A 20,330-nucleotide genomic window follows, 5' to 3' on the forward strand; every position below is an offset into this window, starting at 1 on the left:
GGGACTCAGCCCGATACATCACAGGCACATTCCTCCCCACCGTCAGCAGCACCTATAGGAGGTTTTACCTCAAGAAGGCAGCATCCATTATCAAAGATCCCTACCATCTGGGCAATGCCATCTTCTCACAGCTGCCAAAGAGGAGGAGGCACAGAAGCTTGAAGTCCCACACCACCAGGCCTATCTTACTGGCTTTTTTTTTTGCCTGCATCGGATCCAGAGTAACAATTATTTCATTCTCCTTTACGCTTGTGTACTGGAAATGACATTAAACAATCTTGGATCTTGAGAGAATTTGACTGTTGCATCACCACCTGGTAGGGAGGCTCCATTGCTCAAGTCTGCAAAAAGCTATAGACTCAGCCAGCTCCACCATGGACACAACCCTCCCCTCCATTGAAGCGGTGCCTCAACAAGACAGAATCAAACATTAAAGACCCTCAGGCCCCCTTCTCAATACTGCCATTAGGGAGAAGGTACTGGAGTGAAGACCCACACTCAACAACTTCTTCCCTTCCACTATCAGATTTCTGAATGGTTCCTAAACCCTTGAACACCACACTGTTAGTCGTCTTTATTTTTTGCCTTCCGCTTACTGCTGCTGCAAAACAACAAATTTCACGCCGTCAGTAATAATAAACTCGATTCTGATGAGGCGGGAAGGTGAAGGTACTGGCTGTCAGAGAGCACACAGGAAAGGGATAAAGGGCTTGTTCTTGGCACACTGGTGTAGCTACTGCATGGATCAAGTTATGTAGAACATACGGGGGTTAAGCAACCATGTAAATGGAAACAATGCTTCCTTTTTCAAACTCGCCGACTTCCAGCACACCCACAAGCAGAGTGAACTATGTGTGATGTCGGGCACTTTGTGGGGAAAGTTTAATACTTAACACACAAGCAGATAATAGCAGTTAATACAAAATAAATATTTATTAAACAATCTTACAAATGAACAATCTGATAATACACCCTTTGAATGAGATGATGGGCTGTCTGTTTGCTGGATATTAAAGATTCCTTGGCACAGCTGGGAAGTTTATGGGGATGCTGTCGGCATTCTTCCCTCAGCCTGCATCACCAACGCCGGAGATGATCCATTTACTTCTCAGAGTGCTGGGAGGGAGAAGCATTTCTGTGAGTAAACCCTCTGCCATTAACAGTAGTCTTGGCTACAGCTTGGCACTCAGCCAAGGCAGTACTGCCCTCTGATGGGGCTGTGAGCGGAGAAGCCGTCTATCTCCACTTCTGAAACTTTGCCCCCCAGGGGTTTGGAGGTGTCACAGGGACAGTGAAGGAAGCCAGAGGAACGCAGCTTGTTCCCGATTAATCTTCGATGAGAATCTCCAGCTCCTCTAGGGGAACCCGGATCCGGATTTCCTTCTCGGTCATCAAGTCGATGATTTCTTGAAGTTGCTCTGGTAACAGTCTGACTGCGTCCAGATACAGGACCTGAGGAAGGAGAGTGGTGCTTAGTGATTCCGAGATTTCCTTACAACACAGGAAGTGGAAATGTGGCCCATCAAGTCTCTGCCAGCTCTTAGAGCAATCCCATTCCCCATTAACTTTCCCAATTCCCATCGATTCCCGCCCCCAGATTCTACCACCTACCCACACACTCGAGGCCAATTAACCTACCAACCTGCACATCTTTGGGATGTGTGAAGAAATTGGAGCACCCAGGGGAACCCACACAGTCACAGGGAGAACGTGCAAACTTCACAGAGACACGGAGAACGTGCAAACTTCACACAGACAGCACCCATGGTCAGGATCAAACTCGGGGTCACTGGAGCTGTGTGTTTGCAGCACTACTAACAGTGCCACCCTCTCTGTCCCTTTTCCTTCAAAGGGTGTCCTGGTCCTACTGACGGAAGATCAGAGTGGACTGATGCATCTCCTGTGGCACAACAATAACCTCGCACACAACGCCAGTAAGACCAAAGAACAGAGCGTGGAACACAAGAAGTCGTCTGGAGAACGCAGAACATAAAATGGAACAGCACAGTACAGGTCCTTCGGCCCACAATGTTGTGCTGACCATTTAACCTACTTGAAAGATCAATCTAATCATTCTCTCCTACATAGCCTCCATTTAAGAATGGCTTATCCTTATCCTTATCATCCTTATGCCTGTCTAAGAGTTTCTTAAATATCCCTAATGTATGTGCCTCTATCACCATCCTGACAGGGCATTCAATGGATCCACCACTCTCTGGGTAAAAAGCTTACCCCTGACGTCCCCCTTATACCTTCCTCCAATCACCTCAAAATTACACCCCTTGCATTAGCCATTCTGCCCTGGGAAAATGTCAATCACACACCAGTCCTCACTGAGGGGTGAGCAGTGGAAACGGTGAAAAGCTTTAAGTTCTTGAGCATCAACATCTAAGAGGGTCTATTCTGGGTTCAACACATTGACACAATTATAAGGAAGGCATGCTGGTAGCCTTCCTTAATTACGAGTTTGAGGAGATTTGATATGCCACCAAAGACTCCAGCAGATTTCTAGAGACGCACCATAAGAAGCATTCTGCCCGACTGCATCACCTCCGGTATGGAGGCTCCAGGGCACAAGACCAAGAGAGGTTGTAGACACTGCCTGCTCCATCATGTGCACGACCCTCCAAATCGTCAAGGACATCCTCAAAAGTGCTACCTCAAGAAGGTGGAATCCATCATTAAGGACCCTCGCCACTCAGGACATGGCCTCTTCTCATTGCTACCATCGGGGATGAGGGACAGGAGGCTGAAGACCTAGACACAACTATTCAGGAGCAGATTCTCCCTCTCTGCCTTCAGATTTCTGAATAGTCTATGAACACTACCTCATTACCTCAATAGTCCAAGAAGCACTACAGCACAGAAACAGGCCCTTTGGCCCATCTACTCCATGCCAAATTGTAATTCTGCCTGTTCCATTGAGCTGCATCTGGACCATAACCCTCCATTCCCCTCACAGCCATGTACCTTTCCAAACTTCTCTTAAATATTATAATGGCAGCTATATAGGACCCTGGTCAGACCCCACTTGGAGTACTGTGCTCAGTTCTGGTCGCCTCACTACAGGAAGGATGTGGAAACCATAGAAAGGGTGCAGAGGAGATTTACAAGGATGTTGCCTGGATTGGGGAGCATGCCTTATGAGGATAGGTTGAGTGAACTCGGCCTTTTCTCCTTGGAGCGATGGAGGATAAGAGGTGACCTGAGAGAGGTGTACAAGATGATGAAAGGCATTGATTGTGTGGATAGTCAGAGGCTTCTTCCCAGGGCTGAAATGGCAGGCACGCGAGTGCATAATTTTAAGCTGCTTCAAAGTAGGTACAGTGGGGATGTCAGGGGTAAGTTTTTTTTTATGCAGAGAGTGGTGAGTGCGTGGAATGGGCTGCCGGCAGTGGTGATGGAGGCGAAAGAGTCTTTTAAGAGACTCTTGGATGGCTACATGGAAGTTAGAAAAATAGAGGGCTATTGGTAAGCCTAGGTAGTTCTACGGTAAGTACATGTTTGGCACAGCTTTGTGGGCCGAAGGGCCTGTATTGTGCTGTAGGTTTTCTATGTTTCTAATTGAATCCACATCCACCACTTCCACTAGCAGCTCGTTCCACACTCTCACCACCCCGAGTGAAGAAGTTCCTCTTTAAATAATTCACCTTTCACCTTTAATCTATGATCTCTAGTTCTAGTCCCACCCAACCTCAGTGGAAAAAGCCTGCTTGCATTTACCCTACTTATACTCCACACAATTTTGTACATCTCTGTCAAATCTCCCCTCATTGCCCTATGCTCCATGGAATAAAGTCCTAGCGTATTAAAAGTTACAAAAATAAATCAGTAGTGCAAAAGAAGAATAGCGAGGACTGTTTGGAAATATGAACAGAGGGAAGAGGCTGTACTTAAAACATTGAGTGTAGGTCTTCAGGCTCCTGTACCTCCTGCCTGATGGTAGTAACATGACGAGGGTATGTCCCAGATGGTGAAGGATGTCACATCGTGTGGTGACTCTAGGATCCAATGGCATAATTCCATTTAAAGGGATAACAGGCGTATAAAGGGATAAAGGGATTAAAGGCGTACAGAACGGAGATGATGTGCAATTCCTTCAGCCAGAGGGTGGTGACTCTGCTGAATTCATTGCCACAGACAGCTGTGCAGGCAATGTCATTGGTTATTTTTAAGGCAGTGATCAAAAGGTTTTTGATTGGAAAGATGGTTAAGAGTAAAGGAGGGAAAATGGAGCAAACCGCTGACGTTGCCCAGGGTCAGAACACAGGTCTCTGGTGCAAACCGCTGACGTTGCCCAGGGTCAGAACACAGGTCTCTGGAGCAAACCGCAGACGTTGCCCAGGGTCAGAACACAGGTCTCTGGAGCAAACCGCAGACGTTGCCCAGGGTCATAACACAGGTCTCTGGTGCAAACCGCAGACGTTGCCCAGGGTCAGAACACAGGTCTCTGGTGCAAACCGCAGACGTTGCCCAGGGTCAGAACACAGGTCTCTGGAGCAAACCGCAGACGTTGCCCAGGGTCAGAACACAGGTCTCTGGAGCAAACCGCAGACGTTGCCCAAGGTCAGGAAAGTGTCAGGTCTCTGGTGCAAACCGCAGACGTTGCCCAGGGTCAGGAAAGTGTCAGGTCTCTGGTGCAAATCGCTGACGTTGCCCAGGGTCAGAACACAGGTCTCTGGTGCAAACCGCAGACGTTGCCCAGGGTCAGAACACAGGTCTCTGGTGCAAACCGCAGACGTTGCCCAGGGTCAGAACACAGGTCTCTGGTGCAAACCGCAGACATTGCCCAGGGTCAGGTCTCTGGTGCAGTGAGGCAGAGCGTCACCATGCTGCCCACCTTTGGCAAAAGGTGGTAGGCATCTTCATATGGTTCCCCGTGAAATAAACATTTCATCTAAAGCTATGCATGGAAAAATCAGCAGGGCACTTGGCGGGTGGGAAGTGATACACAGAGGTGGCAGGGGAAATGAGAATTGAGGACCAGGTGAGCTGCAATCCGGGCCAACTGGCTCTAGGTGGCAGAATGCACTATGTCCAAGTCTGAAGGTGGGTCTGGGCAACCAAAAGCCCATGGGGTCTGACCAAGGGGAGATGCCCAGTGCATTTGAAAATATAGTCAAGCACCTTCTTCAGTCTGTTGGCCACAAAAGGCAGGATCTCCCGGATGCCAACCATTTCAATTCAACTTGCCATTCACTTTCTGACATGGCCTCCTCTACTCTCTTCCTCATGATGAGGCCAAACTCAGGTTAGAGGAGCAACAACTTTTGTTCTGTCTGGGTAACCTCCAACCTGATGGCATGAACATCGATTTCTCTGACTTCCAGTAATACAAACCACCTCCCCCCTCTCATTTTCCATTCCCCACTGTGGTTCCTCTATTACCCCATTCACCTGCCCATCACCTCCCTCTGGTGCCCCTCTCCTTCCCTTTCTCCTTCCTCTTCTGTTAGATTCCTCCTCTTTCAGCACTTCACCTCTTCCACCTCTCACATCCTAGCTTCTTACTTCATTACCCATCACTGTCCACCCTCCTCCCACCTTCTCCCTCACCTGGTTTCATCTAATACCCACCAGCTTGTATGCCTCTCTCTCCCCCACCTCCTTATTCTGCCTTCTGCCCCTTTCCTTTCCAACGGCCCGAGAAAACGAAAGTTCATTTCTTTCCATAGAAGCTGCCTGACCTGCTGAGTTCCTCCAGCATTTTGAGAATGTTGGTCGAACAGCTGAAGCAGGGAGCCTCACTCGCTGGCTTACCTTTGCCCACGGGCAATGCTGGAGTGCCCTGTAGAACACACCTTTTGTCCTCTCCCCATTCCCTCGCTGTGACTGCATGGTTGGAGGATGGAAAGAAACGGCACATTAGTACTGGAACTCAGCAGTAACAGGAACATCCCAGTAGCAAACCGGGACTGGAAGGGGGCGCACAGTTACAGCACCGAGCACATAATCGTTTGACTACAGGTAGTCAGTTAGGCCACTGGTGTCATAAACCTGCCTGTGGAATGAATAATGCTGCGGGGAGGGGCAGATGAAAAGGGGCTGGAGGGTGGATGGGGAGGGGAGGGGCAGGAAGAGGGACAAAGGGTGGGAGGGTGAGGGAATGCGAGGTGAAGGGAAGAAGGGGTGAGGAGGAGGGTAGGAGGAGGCCTGGAGGGAGGGGGAGCACAGGATTGAGGAGTGCCCTCCCAATCTCTCTCAAGGAGCAATCAAGTGAGTCCTACTCCCATCTATCCTGCCAGGGAACTGGAGCTGGAAGATTGTGGCAGGTGAAGGAGAGATGGATGGAGGAAGGTGGGGCTGTGGCTCGTGGACAACATGATGGTGATAATCCCAGGTTACTTCTACCGTAAAGTGCAGGAACTTCCTCCAGAGCAGAACACAGTGCACGCCGGCATCAGACTGGACCGCGTGCTCGAACAGTGCTCCGATCCGATTGACCAGGCCCGTCTCCGGCAGTGTGCTGTGCACGATCCCAACATTCGCCCTGAGGAGGAGGAGAGGGGAGGAAACAAATTAGCATCGTATCCATCCTTCTATTCTTCCAGAGTTCTTCCCATCCAATGAGGTACCTCTCGAGACGTGCCCTCTAATTGAGACAGCATCCTGTGCACTCCACATCTTCCTGTGATGAAGCATCCAGAACTGAAGTTATTTCTAATACTGTCCATAGATCAGTTCAGCACAGACAGAGATCCTTCGGCTAATCTGTGATTAGCATGATGCTAAATTAAATTAATCCCTCCTGCCTACACATGATCCATATCCCTCCATATCCATGTGCCTATCTAAAAGCCTTCTTAAATGCCATTACCATACCTTCTTCCACCTCCAGCACTGGCAGCCACCACTCTCTGTGTGAAAACTTGTCCCACATGTCTCCTTTAAATTTGACCCCTCACCTAAAAGCTAATGCCCTCAGGTACCTGACATGTCTACCCTGCAGCTGTAGTAATTTTCAATTGTCAAGAAGATTTACCAAGATGTTTCTTAAATTGGAGATCATGTCTTATGAGGAGAGGTTGGGTGAAGGCTTTTCTCTTTGGACTGAAGGAGGATGAGAGATGACTTGATAGAGGTGTACAAGATGTTGAGAGGCATAGGCAGAGTGAACAGCCAGATATTTTCCTAGGGTGGAAATGGCTAATACGAAGGGGAATAACTTTAAGGTGATTGGAGGTAAGTTGTTTTTTACACAAAGTGATGGGTGCGCGCAACATGTTGCCAGGGACGGGGGCAGAGGGGCATTTCAGAGACTGTTAGATGGGGTGTGGATGAAATAAAAAAAAGGGAGAACTGTAAAGGAGGGAAGACTTACATTGATATTTGAGGTTAAAAGGTCAGCACAATATTGTGGGCCAAAGGGCCTTTACTGTGCTGAAGTGTTCTACACTTAGCAGCCGCTTTGTTAGGTACACCTGCTCATGAATTCAGATATCCGAACAGCCAATCATGTGGTAGCAACTCAATGCAAAGTTCAGTTGATGTTCAGACCGAACATCAGAATGGGGAAGAAATGTGATCTACGTGACTTTGGCTGTGGATTGATTGTGGTGCCAGATGGGGTGGTTTGAGTATTTCAGAAACTGCTAATCTCCTGGGATTTTCATGCACAACACATGTCTCTACACTTTACAGAGAATAGTGCTTAAACAGAAAATGTTCAGAGAGCAGCAGTTGTGTGGGTGAAAATGTGTTGTTAATGAGAGGTCAGGAGAGAAAGGGCAGACTGGTTCAAGCTGACAGGATGGCGACAGTAACTCAAATAACCACACATTGCAACAGTGGTGTGCAGAAGAGCCTCTCTGAATGCACAACACATTGAACCTTGAAGTGAACGGGCTACAGCAGCAGAAGACAACGAATAGGTACGGGGGATTCATAATAAAATGGCCACCGAGGATATGTTATACTTCAAATGTTCTATATTCACCTTCTATGAGAGTTGAGGACTATTCTCACCTCTGGATAGTGTCAACCCGTTCCTTCCTCTGCTCTTCGGCATGGATTGCGAATAACCAGGGTAACACAATGTCTTTTGTGGCCCTGGTCAGACGGTCGAAGAACTTTCGGGCTCTGCTGCCATTGTGTGACCTGTTTTCAACCTGTACGTAGAACCTCCAGAGATCAGGGTTGCTGGGAAACCGCTGCAAAGCAGCAGCAAGCGTTTCGCAGAGGGGACGCAAGGGATAGACGCCAACCTTCATGTGGAACCTCAGCAGCGCCACGTGCATTGTGGCCAGGCGTTCAGAGGCGGAAGGCCCGGCACTGGAGAGTTTCACTTCAGTCGATGAGCGGGGGCCGATGAGCTTTTCAGAAGCTTGTCTGTAAAGTGCATCGGCAGCCTGAATTCCCACTGTCAGGTACTGGAAGAGAGCAAAGCACGCTACCAGGGTCACTAGGTGAGCAGCTCCCTCAGGTCTTTCCCAGGCACCCTGTGGTGGAGATTCACTGGACAAGCAGTGCTGGTAAGCATGTTCATAACTCTTCCGGGCTTTGAGCACATTAACTGGCGGCACCTCCCCGCAGTAAGGTGAGTAGCCGTTTCCCTGGGCAAATCGAGTCAGGACGTACAGCGCGCGGCATGACGCTACTCCTTCCAGGCTCCCCATTAACTCCAGCTCCAGCGAGGCGTAGAGGAGGCACAGGTCACACAGAGGGGAGCTGGTCAGACCCTGAGCAGCGGCCATCGTGAGGGCGGTGTCGAAGACCCTTCGCGAGTCCTCCACGTTGCCCAGTAGCCACTCCAAGTGGGCATACTCTTTCCAGAGGGCCAAATCGTTCCTGTTCTCTGATTCCTTCAGAAGGTTTTTTGCCAGTTTCTTGCTCCTCTTCCCTTGAGATTTCAGCCTCTTGTTCCCAAGCTGCAGGTTCTGTATCACCTGGGGAGGGAGGGTGAAGGATTAACTCACAGCTATTATCAGGAGACGAATCAACTGGACACAACCAACACAAACAGATTTCATCCGAGGCACAAGATCATCCCCCACTGGATCCCAGACGGTATCACTAAATGACGAGGGATTGCGGAGATTTTAAACTCAGGGTCTCGGACTAAAAAAATTTACTCTTTTTTCTCCTCCATCAATGCTGCCGGGCTTACTGAGTTCCACTAGCATTTTCTATGTGTTGCTCAAACCCAGGGGTATTGGTATTGGTATTGGTATTACACCCATGTGACCGATGACCCCACTATATCTTTTGGCATGTGGGAGGAAACCAGGACATCCAGAAGGAACCCACACAGTCACAAAGTCCATACAGACAGCTGCGGAACTGAACCTGGGTCACTGGCGCAGTAATAGCATAATACCAACCGCTATGCTACCATACCACCACGCTCATCCTGTGGCGGTTCCTCCCAGCACCCCTGGGTGCTCTAGTTTCCTCCCACATCCCAACAACATGTGGATTGCTGGGTCAATTGGCTGCTGTAAATTACCCCTAGTGAGAGGTGAGAGGGGTGGGGAATCATTCCTGGGTTTGTAAGGGCAGTCGATTACAGGGGAAATCAGTGTGTAGTAGTTTAGCAGTTAGTATAATTCTATTATAGTGCCAGACAGACAGGTTCAACTCCACTGCTGGCTGTAAGGAGTGTGTATGTTCTCTTTATGAACATGTGGGTTTCCTCCATTTGCTCTGGTTTCCTCCCACATTTCAAATTTGTTTGGGGTTAGTAGGTTAATTGGTTACATTGGGCTCGAAGGACCTGCTACTGTGCTGTATCTCTAAATAAAAATTAAATAAATGGGGTTGTTCTGTGACCCTGACAGACTTGATGGGCCAAAATTGCCTGCTTATACACGATAAGGAAACATGGGAATCTCCCATGTTCCTGACCCTACCTTGGACTTCTCGTACAGCAGCCAGCTTCGTATCAACTCTGACCGCTCTCGCCCGGAAAAGTGAGGCAGCGCTTGCTGAAACACAACCCGGATGAAGTCCTCTCCGGCCCTGCAGTGCCCAGCCGCCCTTTTCCGCCTGGGCTCGGCAGCCATAAATCCGACACAGCCAACCCCAGAGGCGGGCGGATCCAAGCAGTCCAGAAGCCTCTTGCCATCCGATCCGCTGCTGAAGAGGGCTGGTTCATCCAGCGCCAGGTTCAGGCAGGAGCGGGGGAGGGCGCCCCCTGCTGGAATGCCCAGGAACTGCAAAAAAGAGGCCATGAGCTGGAATTTCAGCTCTGGCTTGGAGATCCTGAACATCGAGGAACCAACGTCATCAAACAGCACCTGACAAATAGAAAGAAAACCGTTGGTAACTTCTGACTCTAGCAAACTTTTACGCATGTACTGTGGAGAGTATTCTGACCATCATTAACACAGTGTCAACATTCAGGTTCCCGGGCATCATTATTTCACAGAACCTCGTGTGGGGGAACCATACCCCCTTCATTCATAAAAAGCCTCAGCAGAGGATGCACTTCTTGTGACAGCTGGTGAAATTCTATTGTTCCTAGAACATACTGGTGCAATCCTACACTGCCATCATAGAGAGCATCCTCACATCAGCCACAATATACAGAAACTATAGCGACTCTCAGGTCATTGGCTGCAATCCACCATCACTGCAGGACCTGTATGTGTCCAGGATGAGGAAGCAGCAGGAAAATTATGGCAGATGCTACCTACCCTGCAAACTGCTTTTTGCAAAAGCTCCCTTCTGCAAAGTGCTATAAGGCTATTAAAACAAAAACTTTACCAGGGGTGTCAAACTCATTTTAGGTCACGGGCCGGATTGAGCAAAATGCAGCTTCATGCGGGCCGGATCAGTCGGACGCGTGCGAACGCAGCTTTCGTTGCCTCCGTTTTTTCAGCCTGCTCTCATGTGTCTCAGTCTCTGCTATCACTACAAAGTGTTTCACTTTACAAATTCCGTTTCTTATGAAGAAGACTGCCGAATAAACACTAAAAACCCTGAAAACCTGGTACCTGAATAAACTCAGCATTAGCCATATCATACGCCATAGGCGCTTCGATTACTGGGGCCAGCTTTAATAGTAATTAGATATTATATTGCGGGCCAAAGATAATTCCACCACGGGCCGGATTTGGCCCGCGGGCCTTGAGTTTGACATATATGCTTTACACCATCTTAAGAGTTTCTTCCCCAGGGAATCTGATTAACCATTCTAGTCAGTCCCTACCTCTCTATCACCCAGTCACTGCACTGTAAACACTTTAAACCACTTTTTTAATGCTGTTTACACTGTAAATACATGCTGGCATTTATCTATTTTTATAGAATTATTTATACTGTATAATTTTTGAATATTGACGTTTTTGGCACGTCACACCAACACAACAAAGCGATGATCTAATACGTGTAACTGTATATGGCGAATAAAGATGCTCTTTGATCCTGGTATGAAAGCACCAATGCACAGGATTGCAGGAGGCTGCAGAGAGCTGTGAACTCAACCAACTGCACCACAGGCACAAGCCTCCCCACTCTTCAAAATGTGAAGGCAGCATCCATCATTAAAGACCCTCACCATGGGGGATATGCCCTTTTCTCGTTACTGCTATCGGGGAGGTTGTACTGGAGCCTGAAGAGCTGCTCTCGATGTTTTAAGAACAGCTTCTCCCCTCTACTATCAGATATCTGAACGGTCCATGAACACTATCTCGCTGTTCCTCTTTTTGCACTTCCTTTAAAAAGTCACTGACAATCAACACTGGCACACCTCAAGAATGTGTGCTTAGCCCACTCTATACTCCTTACACCCACAACTGTCTGGCAAGGCACAGCTCAAACGTCATCTATAAATTTGCTGACACACAATTGTTGGGAGAATCTCAGATAGGAATAAGGAGGCATACAGGGGCGAGATAGATCAGCTGGTTGAGAGGTGTCGCAACAGCGACTTTGCACTCAACGAGGGATCAGCAGTTTCAATTTCCTGGGTGTCAACATCTCTGAAGATCTATCCTGAGTCTGACATATTGATGCAGTTACAAAGAAAGCATGACAGTGACTATATTTCATTAGGAATTTGAGGAGATTTGGTATGTCACCAAAGATGCTCGCAGATTTCTACAGATGCACAGTGGAGAGCATTCTAACTGGTTGCATCACCGCCTGGTATGAAGGGGCCACTGCACAGGATTGGAAAAATCAGCAGTAAGTTGTAAACCAGCCAGCTCTGTCAAGGGCACTAGCTTCCCCAGCACTGAGGACACCTTAAAAATGTGATGCCTCAAGGCAGTCTCATCTATCATTAAGGACCCCCTTCACCCAGGACATGCCCTTTTCTCATTACTAGCATCAAGGACGAGGTAAAGGAGCCTAAAGACACAGACTCAATGTTTCAGGAACAGCTTCTTCCCCTCCCCCATCAGATTTCTGAATGGACAATGAGCCCATGAACACTACCTCATCTTTTTGCTCTCTTTTTGCACTAATTTAATTTTTAAATATATACTTATTGTAAATTTATAGTTAAAAATTATTATCTATTGTAATGTATTGCTGTTGCAAAATAACAAATTTCATGACATTTGCCAGTGAAATTAAAAATTATTCAGATTTTTAAAAATTGTAACTTTTTTTTAACATCCTTCACTGTGGTGCTGCCACAAAACAACAAACTCCACTACATACATCAGCGTAATAAACCAGATCTTGGTTTTGAATGCGCTCACACAGTTTAAACATACTCTTCATTTAAAACAAATTTTGAACCAACATGGACTATTTGTCAGTCTGACACCAGCCAAATGATGGAGAGACTCAGCAGTTCAGGCAGCATCTACGGAGTGGAATAAAGAGTCGACATTCATCAGGACTGAAAAATGAATTCTTTAGTCCTCTCCACAGATGCTGCCTGACATGCTGTCTTCCTCCAGCATTTTGTGTGTGTTAGTCTGGATTTACAGTATCTGCCTTGTGTTTATGACATCCTTGGGAGTGTTGGCTGTTAAGGCAAACGGCACTGCATGTTTCGATGTACACATGATAAATAAATCTGAAATAAATGGAATAACCTTTAAACTGCTTTTAAATGCTTTTGACTGTGGCACAGGGCTTTCAACTGTACAAACTCTCAGGTTACCTTCCACCCTGAGATCTGGATGCAAACTGTCTGACTCACCTGTCTGTCGGGGTCCTCGCAGTCATCCTCAGTCTGGCCCTTTGCCTTACTAGCTCGCCATGGCAACCAGTGCTTGGAGTCACGGGCACTTTCCACCTGCATCCAGAGCTGCCACTTGGGTAGGGACTTGTCTTTGATTTCTTCTTCATCAACATCCTCTTCTTCGTCCTCCCCTAGCCGTGTTAAAAGGAGAGGATTTGAACAAGAAACAGAATACCTCGGGGCCTGGGTACTCAAGTTTTTGTAGTGGCACCACAGATTAGAATGGCTGTCAAAACCTTTCACCCTAAACTTAACCTCTCTAGTTCTAGTCTTACCAAATCTGAAGGGAAAAAGCCTGCATGCACTCTTCCTATCTCTACCCATCATAGTTTTGCACATCTCTATAAGATCTCTCTTTATAACCCTGCTGCTATGAAAGTATTGTGGATCTCCATTCATATGTCCCTTTGTTCTGTGGCACATATCAGAGCCCGACCATTCACTGTGCAAGTCTTACCCAGGATGCTACATGCAACTCCTCACACTTTTCTACATTAAATTCCATCTGACATTTCTCACTCCATTTTACCAGGTAGTCTAGATCATGCTGCAGATTTTGATACCTCCTACTACTGTCCCATTTTTGTTGTCATCTGCAAATCTGCTGATCCAGTTTACCACATTATCATCTACATCATTAATATAGTTAATAAACAACAATGGACGCAGCAGCGACCATTGCACACACCACTAGTCATAGTTCTTCAGTCAAGAGAAAAGACCATCTGTTACTACTTTTGCTAAAGTCCACGTAGACGATATCCACCACCTTTCCTTCATCAACCTTCTTGGCAACCTCCTTGAAAAACTCTATATAAAATTGGTTAGACACAGCCTACAATACACAAAGCCATGTTGACCATCCCAAATCAAGACTTGTCTATCCAATACTTCTGTATATTATTGTTTTACCTTGTTCTACCTCAATGCACTATGTAATGATTTGATCTATATGACAGTATGCAAGACAAGCTTTTCAATATGTCTTGGTACATTTGACAATAATAAACCAACATCAATAAAATCAAACACAGGGAAATCTGCAGATGCTGGAAATTCAAGCAACACCTACAAAATGCTGGTGGAACGCAGCAGGTCAGGCAGCATCTATAGGGAGAAGCACTGTTGACATTTCATCAAATCAATACAAATGCTTATGTATTCTGTCCCTTAGAATACCTTCCAAAAATTTATCCACGACTGATGTCAGGCTCACCAGCCTATAATTTCCTGGCTTATTTTTAGAGCCTTTCTTCAACAACGGAACAACATTAGCCATCATCCAATCCTCTGGCACCCCTGCCACTGTCATTACAGCATCACCACCCTCCAGCAATTGGTGGTGGCATCCGTCGGTCTCAAGAGACCATGGATCTGCGCGTGGAGTTTCCAGGGTGCAGGCCTGGGCAGGGTTGTATGGGAGACCGGCAGTTGCCCAAGCTGCAGGCCTTCCCCTCTCCATGCCACCGATGTTGTTCAAAGGAAGGGCACTAGGACCCATGCAGCTTGGCACCGGTGACGTCACAGAGCAATGTGTTGTTAAGTGCCTTGCTCAAGGACACAAACACGCTGTCTCAGCTGAGGCTCGAACCAGTGACCTTCAGGTTATTAGTCCGATGCCTTGCCCACTAGGCCACGCGCCTCCAGCAATTAAGAAAAGGTAAAGCATCAGGAACCATGCTAGACAGAATCAATAGGATTGGGGTTGGGATGACAGATGTGTATTTAGGAAATCTGGTCAAAGATGTTGAAGGGAAGGAAATAGAACAAGAGGTATAATAAAATATACATTTTCAATCCAGCTTTAAACTTACAAAATCTTCACAAAGCAATAGGGTACAGGCCTACCTAGCATACCCCTAGCAAATGTACAGTCACTGGAGAGCAAGATAGAGGATCTAAGAGCAAGATTGCTGTGTTGGAGGGAAATGATGGATTGCTGCGTTCTCTGTTTCACTAACACATGGCTCACCTTCAACACTCCAGACATGGCACCCTAGCCTGAGGGGTTCTTAATCTACCAGATGGACTAAACCGCAGCATCAGGAAGGAGAGAGGTGGTGGGTCACCCAAGCCATGCTGCCACTGGGAAGTAGGTACAGGAGCCTTGGGTCCCATGCCATCAGGTTCAGGAACAGTTAAATACCCTTCAACCATCAGGCTCCTTGACCAGTGTGAGTAGCTTCACTCACCTGAACTGTGAACTGATTATATAACCTACAGATTCACTTACAAGGACTTTACAACTCATGTTCTCAGTATTATTTATTTACTTATCTTTTTTTTTTACTTGCACAGTTTGTCTTTTTTTGCACATTGGTTGTTTGTCAGTCTTTGTATATACTGTGCAGTCACTGCTACAAAATCACACATGAAAAGGAAAGTTCTGCTTCAGAGGAGGGGCTCAATGCCACGAACCTAGGAGAGCAAAGCCCAGCAGGGCAATGTTCTTGGACGGTCATCGAAACGTATCTGGATGGTGTTTAGCTCAGTCGCTTTACTGCGCCAGCGAGCACCAGTCGGGTTCAATTCTGAAAGGAGTTTGAATGTTCTACCCCGTGACCAAGCGAGTTTCCTCCAGGCACTCCAGTTCCCTCACACATCCCAAAGATGTCCGGGTTAAAGTTGAAGGCATGCTATGTTAGCATTGGGAGCTAAGCGGTACCTGCCGACTGCCCCCAGCACAATCCTCACTGATTTGATTTGAACGCATTTCACTGTTTGCTTCGATGTACATGTGACAAATTATGCTTCTTTAAGCAGAATATTTACATCTCAGAAAGTGACCCACCTTCCTCGTTGACGATTACCCATCCACCCTTCTCCTGCTGCCGCATCCACGCCTTCCAGCCCCTCCCTCCTACTTCTCCGAATCGGGGCTCACCGCTATCCCAGAACGGCTCGAAGAATTCCACCTGTTTGGGAAAACAGATGCAGTATGTTTAACGTGGATAAGAGTCAGAACTACCTGGGAAGGCCTTGTGCAGGGCCTAGTGTTGTTTGCTGATGTCAGCCAGTTCAGCAGCTCGCACCCGTCTCCGGTTACGTGGCTGGCTAGAGTTCATCAATTGGTGTTTGTCACCAAAGTTTAGTATAATAGTTCTCTTCTCACCTTAAACCTGTGTCCTCTGCTTTTTGAGTCCCGATCCCTGGGAAAGATTGTGTACGTTCACTCAATTATTGCCCCTCTTGACTTTATACACTCAGTGTATTACCTGCTTATAATGCAAATATCTAAACTGCCAGTCAGGTGGCAGCAACTCAACACATGAAAGCATCCAGAGGTTCAGTTGTTGTTCAGACCAATGGGAAAGAAATGTGGTCTAAGTGACTTTGACCCTGGAATGATTGTTGGTGCCAGATGGGGTGGTTTGAGTATCTCAGAAAAAGCTGGTCTGAGACCTTCAATCACAACAGTCTCTAGAGTTTATAAAGAATGGTAAACTTCCAGTGAGCAGCTGATCTTTGGGTGAAAAGGCCTTGTTAACGAGAAAGGTCAGAGGAGATTGGCCAGACTGGTTCAAACTGACAGGGAGGTGACATTAACTCAAATAACCAACAGTGGTGTGCAGAAGAGCATCTCTGAACACACATGTCAAACCTTGAAGTGGATGGGCTACAGCAGCAGCAGATCATGCCAGTTTCCAGTCCTGTACCTAATAAATATATCCCTTATGACTTACAGAACTGTACAAAGTCTGAGCAAAAGAAACTGAGGGATGACATTTCAAAGATCAAGGTCACATAAAAAAATGTGGATCAGGAAAACAGTTTATCCTGCTCTTGATCAACAACCAGCAGAATTTTCCTTCATAGCCCCAAACCAGTATGGTTTCCTGGACAGTCTACATCAACACTGGGTGCAGCCCAGTCATAGGGAGGGGAGCAAGGCTCAGGAATAGGGATGTCAGCGAATGTAATGGACAGCAGATACATCAGTTCTGTCAGACCACCATCTGCCAGCCTCATTAACATGCTCTTTAACTTAGCTGGATAAAAGCTTGCAGCAGAGAGAATTACAATCTTGCACTAAATTACAAAGCTTCTTTTCACTAAACTGGGACTGCCTCTTGACCTTGAGATCTCAGTGAAATCTTCCAAATATTGAAAGGCCTAGATAGAGTGGATGTGCAGAAGATGCTGCCAATAGTGGGACAGTGTAGAACCAGAGGGCACAGCCTCAGACATAAAGATGTCCATTCAGAACAGAGATGAGGAGGATTTTCTTTAGCTAGAGGGTGGTGAATCTGTGGAATTCATTGCCACAGATGGCTGTGGAGGCCAAGTCATTGGGTATATTTAAAATGGAGGTTGATAGGCTATTGATTAGTAAGGTGATCAAAAGTTAAGGCAGAAATTTGAATTGAGAGGAAGGTAAATCAGACTTGATGGAACAAACGTTAGCAAAATCACAGATGGTGATGAGGAGGCGTATTGGAATGAGATAGATTGGCTGGTAGAGCGGTATCGCAACAACAACCTTGCACTCAACATCAGTAAAACCAAGGAATTGGTTGCGGACTTCAGGAAGGGGAAGTTGGGAGAACGCACACCAGTCTCCATTGAGGAGTCTGTAATGGAAAAGGTGAGCATCTTCAACTTCCTGAGTAACAACATCTCTGAAGATCTATCCTATGCTCAACATATTGACACAGTCATGAAGACAGTATATCACCAAAGACTCAGCAAATTTCTACAGATGTACTGTGGAGAGCATTCTGAATGGTTACATCACTGTCTAGCACAGCCTCAGGGAGTTGTAAACTCAGCTCGCTCATCATAGCCACGCTGCCATTGAGGACATCTTGAAAAAGGTAGCATCCGTCACAAAGGGACTTCACCATCCAGGACATGCCCACTTCAGGGAGGAAGTACAATATTTCAGGAATAGCTTCTTCCCATCTCTGCCAACAGATTTCTGAATGATCCATGAACCCATGAAAACTACTCAAAACTTAGCTCCCTTTTTGCACTGCTTTTCAATATTGTAACTTATAGTACTTTTCATGTATTGTACAGTCCTGTTCCCTCAAAACAACAAATTTCACAATAAATGTCAGTGATAAATAAATCTGATTCTGATTCTTAAATTAAGCTACCTGGCAAATTAGCAACTGCTTATAGTTTCTTGACAGGGCCTGACACATGGGAACTAAGATCACCGTGTTATTGCAGCCAACCGGGAAATAAATAAATGAGTCACATTATGAAGAGGGAATGGGGTTCAGTGGGCTTTTGGTGTCAGACTTGGAAATACAGACACAACAACCTGACTGAGGAACTGGACAGGACAACGTTGGGTCCTGGAGCAGACTTGGAGGGAATCTGAAGCGACAGAACCGGGGCAAGGAAGAGCTGAAGCAGCAGAACCCGGCCTGTGAGCAAGGAGCAAGCCAAGGTTAGACTGATTTAAGCCCCAGGCCGAATCAGGGCGGCGGATCCCAGACCCAAGAGCATATTGAAGTGTCAGGGCCCCGAGTCCACGTGCAAGGAACAAGCCATTGTTTGGCTGGTTTAAGTACCAGGCCAGACTGAAAAGATCAGGGTGTCAGAACCAGAGGCAGAGTGTGGGCCGGCTTTCAGCTCGCTACTCTTGTCTCTGTGCTGAACCAAGACTGTGGCCTGCTACTAACAGACTCTTGGATCGGTTGTGACAGGCTTTGTGGCTGCTGACTCACTTTTGAATGTTATATGTGTATTGTTATTCTTAGCATGATTTGCTAACCTCTATGGACGCTCTCTATATTTCTCACTGCATCAGTAAAGCGGTCAGCATGATCAAATACACACCCTACCCAGAACATTCTTTCTTTTACCCCCTTCCATCAGGCAGAAGATACAAAAGCTTGAAAGTATGCACCATCAGACACAAGTACAGTTTCTGCCCTGCAGTTACAAGACTATTAAATAGTTCCCTTGTACAATAAGTTGGCGTCTTGACCTCACCGTCTACCTCATTATGATCTTGCATTTTTCTGCACTTTATTATGCATTTCGTTATTGCTTCTGTTACGAAGGATGAACAGCTCTGATGGGCAGAAGGGTGCAGAGTTGCCCATGTGTTCCCCCCTCAGGAGAATCACAAACCATTACTGTTGCTATGCTGCTAATGAGAGAGAGATGTAAGGGAAAACATGCTGGAACTGGAACATCTGCTACAGATAAGAGAGCGATAAAGCAGGGGAGAGAGACTTGTTGATTCACCATATTATGACTTCTGAAGGACTTATGGCTTCTGAGAGGGTTGTTTACCTTATACCATTCTGTTCATTAAAATTCCTCAGTGGACAGCCGGAGTGGGCTGGTTTGATGGACACAGCCATTCAAAATTGATTGACATCTGAGACCCCGTGAGTGGGGATAAAAGTGAGGTCTGGGGAGACACCCTTCAGACACACCAGGAGACACACCATTGAGCACTGATTGAGTGTTGGAACCCACGGGAAGGTGTGGGGCATGGGAAACCGAACGAAGGATCGGTCAGTTTAACTCACAGTGTTATAGCAGGGCCGGTGGGGGCTTGTGTGTGTGTCCACTCATGCCAGAGTGACGAGTCCACCACAGAAGAACGGTCCAGCTGAAGGACAGAGGGGTCATACCTGAATGGCCACAACACATCGACGGATCAAGAACGTAAAGGAAGGTTTGCCTGCCTGTAGCTGTTACTGCTCGCTCTCTCTCTCTCTCTTTAACGATTACAGCACAACAACCAACATCTACCTCAGCACATAAGAACTGAACTGAACTTTATACTTTTATATGACAATTCATTATCCCCTAGACATCGATAGAGCTTGTTTATTATTGATTATTATTATACCCACATTTTTAGGTTTATTATTACTAATGTGTATTACCTATAAATTTGCAGTATTGTTATTGATTTGTGTATTTTACTAATAAACACTGTTGAAAATAGTACCACCAGACTCCAACAGATTCTTCTTTCTCTGCTGGTTAGACACCCAGTTACGGGGTATGTAACACTTCTACCTCAATGCATTGGGTAATGATCTGTTCTGTATGAACAGTATGCAAGACAAGCTTCTGACTGTATCTTGGTACATGCGACAATAATAAACCATTTCCAATTCAATGACTTAAAGCCCACAGGAAGGTCTTCTAAGGCATTGTGGATACCGGCCTGTTTTGTCTGGTTATCACGACGATAACTCATTTATATCAGGTTAAG

General features: G+C 46.7%; 1 protein-coding gene across 2 annotated transcripts in view; it reads right to left on the reverse strand.

Annotated features, from left to right (window-relative positions):
- Positions 1-914: 914 nt before the first annotated feature.
- Positions 915-20,330, reverse strand: part of nrde2 (NRDE-2, necessary for RNA interference, domain containing) — a 68,779-nt gene continuing 49,363 nt past the window's right edge. Inside the window, exons 8-14 of one of the 2 annotated variants that reach the window (XM_073039385.1) lie at positions 15,930-16,053; positions 13,097-13,269; positions 9,849-10,235; positions 7,966-8,885; positions 6,352-6,490; positions 5,761-5,832; positions 915-1,452 (exon numbers count right to left, since the gene is read on the reverse strand). In XM_073039385.1, coding sequence (XP_072895486.1) covers positions 1,327-1,452; positions 5,761-5,832; positions 6,352-6,490; positions 7,966-8,885; positions 9,849-10,235; positions 13,097-13,269; positions 15,930-16,053 — 1,941 coding nt within the window. In that variant the 3' untranslated portion in view covers positions 915-1,326. Of the gene's footprint in view, positions 1,453-5,748; positions 5,833-6,351; positions 6,491-7,965; positions 8,886-9,848; positions 10,236-13,096; positions 13,270-15,929; positions 16,054-20,330 lie in introns of both variants that reach the window. The other variant, XM_073039384.1, reaches the window with a different exon arrangement.

Source organism: Hemitrygon akajei, chromosome 3, assembly GCF_048418815.1.
Source record: "Hemitrygon akajei chromosome 3, sHemAka1.3, whole genome shotgun sequence".
NCBI classification, from domain to species: Eukaryota; Metazoa; Chordata; class Chondrichthyes; order Myliobatiformes; family Dasyatidae; genus Hemitrygon; species Hemitrygon akajei.